The 4,535-nt window shown below is 34.6% G+C and overlaps 1 protein-coding gene across 2 annotated transcripts; it reads left to right on the top strand.

The window, feature by feature from the left end:
- LOC120068194 (protein REVEILLE 1-like) lies at positions 1-3,867 on the top strand. 2 transcript variants are annotated; one of them, XM_039019901.1, is made up of 6 exons: positions 1-957; positions 1,672-1,785; positions 1,884-1,995; positions 2,099-2,160; positions 2,328-2,705; positions 2,797-3,867. In XM_039019901.1, exons 1-6 carry the CDS (start codon positions 931-933, stop codon positions 3,508-3,510), a joined length of 1,407 nt encoding a protein of 468 aa, XP_038875829.1. In that variant the 5' UTR covers positions 1-930; the 3' UTR covers positions 3,511-3,867. The 2 variants fall into 2 exon arrangements, with proteins under 2 accessions (XP_038875829.1, XP_038875830.1); XM_039019902.1 differs by lacking the exons at positions 1-957; positions 1,672-1,785 and having other exon boundaries at positions 1,909-1,995; positions 2,099-2,222.
- The last annotated feature ends 668 nt before the right edge of the window (positions 3,868-4,535 follow it).

Below are 4,535 nucleotides of genomic sequence, written 5' to 3'. Positions count from 1 at the left end.
AAAGGGAATATGTGGTAGCGACTTTTGTTGGCTCTTCACCGGAAGCCAAAGTTCTCAGTCGCCTTGTTCTTGAACTCACATCATCATTTCTCTTCATCCTTCTTCCTTTCCCTTTTCTTCTACTCTGTAATTCAAATCTCCATTTTTCTCATCCTCTTCCTCTTTCCTTCTTCATTTCTTCATCTTCTTCACATAATTCCCTTCTGCTTCAACATCCTCAACCTTCTGCTTCTTCGTTTCCAGTTTTCATTCTCAATTTCCACGCAAACGGACTGGTTTTTCGCCTCCATCGGACTTCAATCTCTATCTCTAACTTTTTCCTGAATCTCTCTGTTCTTCTCTTCATTGTTTTCCGTTTAATTTGTTCTTCAAGTTGTTCTATCCATTCTCACCAGGAAGATTGATCTGCTTTCTTTGTTCTCTGCCTAACCACGAGTTGTTTCATGTTAAGAATGAAGCCGTTGTTGTTCATAATTGTCTTCTTCTCTTCTTCTTCTTCTTCTTCTTCTTCTTCTTCTTCTTCTTCTTCGCTTTCGAAATCGAGTAATTAGTTCTTATTTTCTTGCTATTGTACGGATGAAACCGCTCTTCAATTTTCTGAACCTGGCGCGAATCTGATTCCTTTTGTTAGATGTTCGTTCAGTGCCTAGTCACTTAATTTTAGGGTTTTTGAAAAATTTGATCTCGGTATTTTCTCTTGAGTTGAACAAGGATCTTTAACCGTGGAAGTGGAAACTAAATCAGTTTGATTTCAAGGTTTATAAGGCAAACCATCGAAATTATGATTATTTAGGGCTTGTTTTGTTTATACTTGAGAAACACGGAAGATTTCTTGGTTACTGTAAATTGAACGGGAAGCAATTTTGTGAAGACAGAGGTGTTCGGCTTCGTAAAAGCAGAGGAAGAAGATTTGCACTCCAAGAGTTAGCCATGGGTGCTGCAAACATGCAATTACAAGTATGAATATTCCATTTCTTCTTCTCCTTTGCTTTCATCTTTCGAGAAGTAATTTGAATTTTGGACAAATGATTTCTTTAGTCCGTTTTTGTAGCTTGAATGTATTCAGATCTTGTTAATTATTGGCATGAGAATCGAGAAATAATAGGGAGAACGTGTTTTACATTTCTGTTTCCTTCCATGTGATGAATTAGATGAGTTTTGGTCAATATAGAAATTTGAACCAACAGATGTGTATAGTCAGGCTAAAGTTTGGCCTCCTAAAATTACTCTTGAAAAGCTTTCCGAATATACCTGCGAAATATTAGACAATTTTTTTCCTCGTTTTAGTTTTTCGTTTTGAAGTTTGTCATGAAACTGGGTAGATATTTTCCCTCTTGGTTAACAAGTATATACAGAGCCTCCGGGGAAAGTGAAGAAAACACAAAATCTTTACTTATCTCATCACCATTTCTTTCAGTTCGTTATCTCGTGTATTGGTTCTTAATCATATCCTCGAATTTGGAATCATGCTGTATAATCGTCCTATGCACCATTTTGTTTTGGATAATTCTGGGGATATCAACATGGTAAGATTTTGGGTCGAGTTAAAGTAGTTTAGTTTCAATATATTGAACAGAATTTTGTGTGAAGACTGAATTTCTGGATGTTTCTCGAGACATGATTTGAAAACAAATCTTTGTTGACTTGTCCTCTGATGTTTGATCACTGTAGAACACTGGAGGCGGTCTCTGTTCTGAGAACATTAGTTCAGCTGTTTATGAACCAACTGTAACTCCTGATCAACATTCACCAGAAAATGTCCAATTGAAGGAATTTTCTCCCAAGGTTTTGCTTCCATTGCCCAATTTCTCTGTTTCAGAATTTTGATATGCTTCATTCCAAGCATTTCTAAATAGCTTTACTCTATGTTGCTCATTGGTTAGGTAAGGAAACCTTACACAATCACAAAACAAAGAGAAAGATGGAAAGAGGAAGAGCATGAAAAGTTTATCGAAGCTTTGAAGCTGTACGGTCGTGATTGGCGACAAATAGAAGGTATGGTTGAACAAAAAGAGGATGATGGCACATAACAAAACAGAGAATAAAGAATCCTTATTACAATTTTTTCATTCCCTCATAAATGAATTTTATCTTACAGAGCATGTGGGCACGAAGACCGCAGTTCAGATTCGTAGCCATGCTCAAAAGTTCTTCTCCAAGGTCTAATGCTCTTATTCCAGTACCCATTATCTACCATAATATACATATTCCGATTTATGAATGTAAGTAATTGTTAAAAATCACAAGGCGTGCTAAAGATCCTTGAAGGATTAATGCTTGTGTTTCATGATTTTCCAACTTCTCATTTGTTTTTATTATTGCCTTAGGTCACGCGTAATTCAAATGGGTGTAGCACAACTTCAGTAGGATGCATCGAGATTCCTCCTCCCCGTCCTAAACGAAAACCAGCTCATCCATATCCCCGTAAAGAAGTACCTCATTCTCATAAGGCATCCCCCATATCAGAACAGACAAGGTCTTTGTCTCCACAACTTTCAGATAAAGAATGGCAGTCTCCAACATCAGTAGTTGTAGCAGCGAGCGGTTCGGATACGCTAATGTTCACTGATTCGAGGATCCATCATGACAGTGGATCTCCTGATTTATCTATTCCATCCACAGAACCAAACTCATCTTCATTGGACGAGTCTCCGACGGCAGCCCCAGGGACAGAAAATTCAACCCCTCATGAGACAATTCCAACGGTGCAGCTTCTTTTTCTGTACCTTTAGATAGCAATTACTTAAATTAAAAACCTATTGATGCAACTAAAAGTTCTGTTATTTTGGATGACAGAACCTGGAGTTATTTACAAAAGTTGATGTGATTGAAAAAGATGACTCAACAAAAGAAGTATCAATGCAGAGTCTTAAGCTCTTTGGAAGAACTGTATTAATAACAGATCCCCACAAACAAACTCCAGTCGTAGAGAACTGTGCGGCCGAGGCTGACCCTAAACTAGGGGAAAACCAAAAGCAAGTATCACCATGGAACTCCATGGTGATGGAATCTTCTAAAGGAAATACAGAGTGCACTTGGAATCATGGAGCTTTCTATTTCATACAACTCAATAGTGGAGACTCAAAGCAAGGCCCCGGTTCTACAGTTCCGGTATCGTGGTGGAGTTCTTATGGTAGTTATCCACTTTCTTTTGTACACTGTTTCAAACAAGCACATCTGAATCCAAATCAAGTCGACGATAAGGAAACTCACAAGGATCAATCATGGTGCGGGTCGAATACCGGATCGGTAAACAGTGGGGAAAATGGCGATAAAGTTGATGAGAGTGACATCCAAAGCTGTAGACTATTTCACAACAATAGAGATGGAGATTCAGTTCCTAAAGATGAATTGATTGGAAAAGCATTGTCTTGTGAATTAATAAGTAGCCATGAAAAGAATACCAAAGGGTTTGTTCCTTACAAAAGATGCATGGCAGAGAGAGCTAGACAGTCCCATACAATAACAGAGGCAGAGAGAGAGGAGAAGAGGATTAGGCTTTGCTTATAGAATCAAATTAAATTTTGTACAGGGATTATGGAGCACACAAGAGGCTTGGTGATATAATGTTTCTCAGGTTTATAAAAGATGGTACAGAAGACCACCACATCCCTGGCCTTGGCTTCTTAAGGTTTTGCCTTATTTATTATTCTTATAATAATATATATATATATATATATATATAGTTTAACAATGTCCTTTTTCATAATTTGTTTTCCTATGTTCATTATATATAATTATGTTCCTTCTTGCTTATCTAAATAATTTTATCACTTTGTAACTGTAAATTCTCACTTCTTTATGTGGAAACTGAACATTGGACTTCCTTAAAGAGATTAAATGTTCATTTTGCCCTTTTGTCTCGTTTCTCTCTTATTGTTGACTTTTCATTTTAGTGTTCGATGCTAGATTGACTATACTATGATATTCAAAGTAGAAAACTTAATGCTGAAACGAGCATAGCACAATAGTTAATGGTATGTCGGAGAGAAAATCTGGATTCTGTTATATGTTTTTAGATTTACTGAATTCAACAAATATGTGTTTGGTAGAGAATTTAGATTATGTATATGAAAAATGTTTTCGATTTGTATGATTCAAATAGTGCAAATTCTAAATATATATATATATTTATTATATCCAAAATTTGAATTTTAAATTTTGAAATCCACAATTATATTAAATAAAGATAAAAATATTTAAAAATAAAATATGTCATGTTATAAACTTAGTTCATTTTTTTTTAAATATAATGTATATTATATATGTATTGTAACTATATTAAATTACAAATAATAATTATATAATTTTTTTTAACATAAATCATATTCATAAAGAAATTTAGTAATGATTTATTGTCAACTAAGTATTTGTTGGTAACTACAATTAGTTTAATGATTTATAAATATATAGTATCAAACACATTTTAAACAATTGATTAAATTATAATATATATTTTTTAATTTACTACCAAACATATATCTACAAATCTGAAATACAACTTTATTTTTACTTAATATCTTATTTTTAAATTC

Source organism: Benincasa hispida, chromosome 12, assembly GCF_009727055.1.
Source record: "Benincasa hispida cultivar B227 chromosome 12, ASM972705v1, whole genome shotgun sequence".
NCBI lineage: Eukaryota > Viridiplantae > Streptophyta > Magnoliopsida > Cucurbitales > Cucurbitaceae > Benincasa > Benincasa hispida.
The sequence above is the reverse complement of the archived record's forward strand: the minus strand, read 5'-3'. Positions and strand labels throughout refer to the sequence as shown.

Bases quoted from the DNA above. Each gene is read 5' to 3' on its own strand.
- LOC120068194 (XM_039019901.1), top strand. From the start codon at position 931: ATGGGTGCTGCAAACATGCAATTACAA. The intron at 958-1,671 runs GTATGAATATTC...TGATCACTGTAG, and splicing joins CTGCAAACATGCAATTACAA to AACACTGGAGGCGGTCTCTG. The intron at 1,996-2,098 runs GTATGGTTGAAC...TTTATCTTACAG, and splicing joins TGATTGGCGACAAATAGAAG to AGCATGTGGGCACGAAGACC.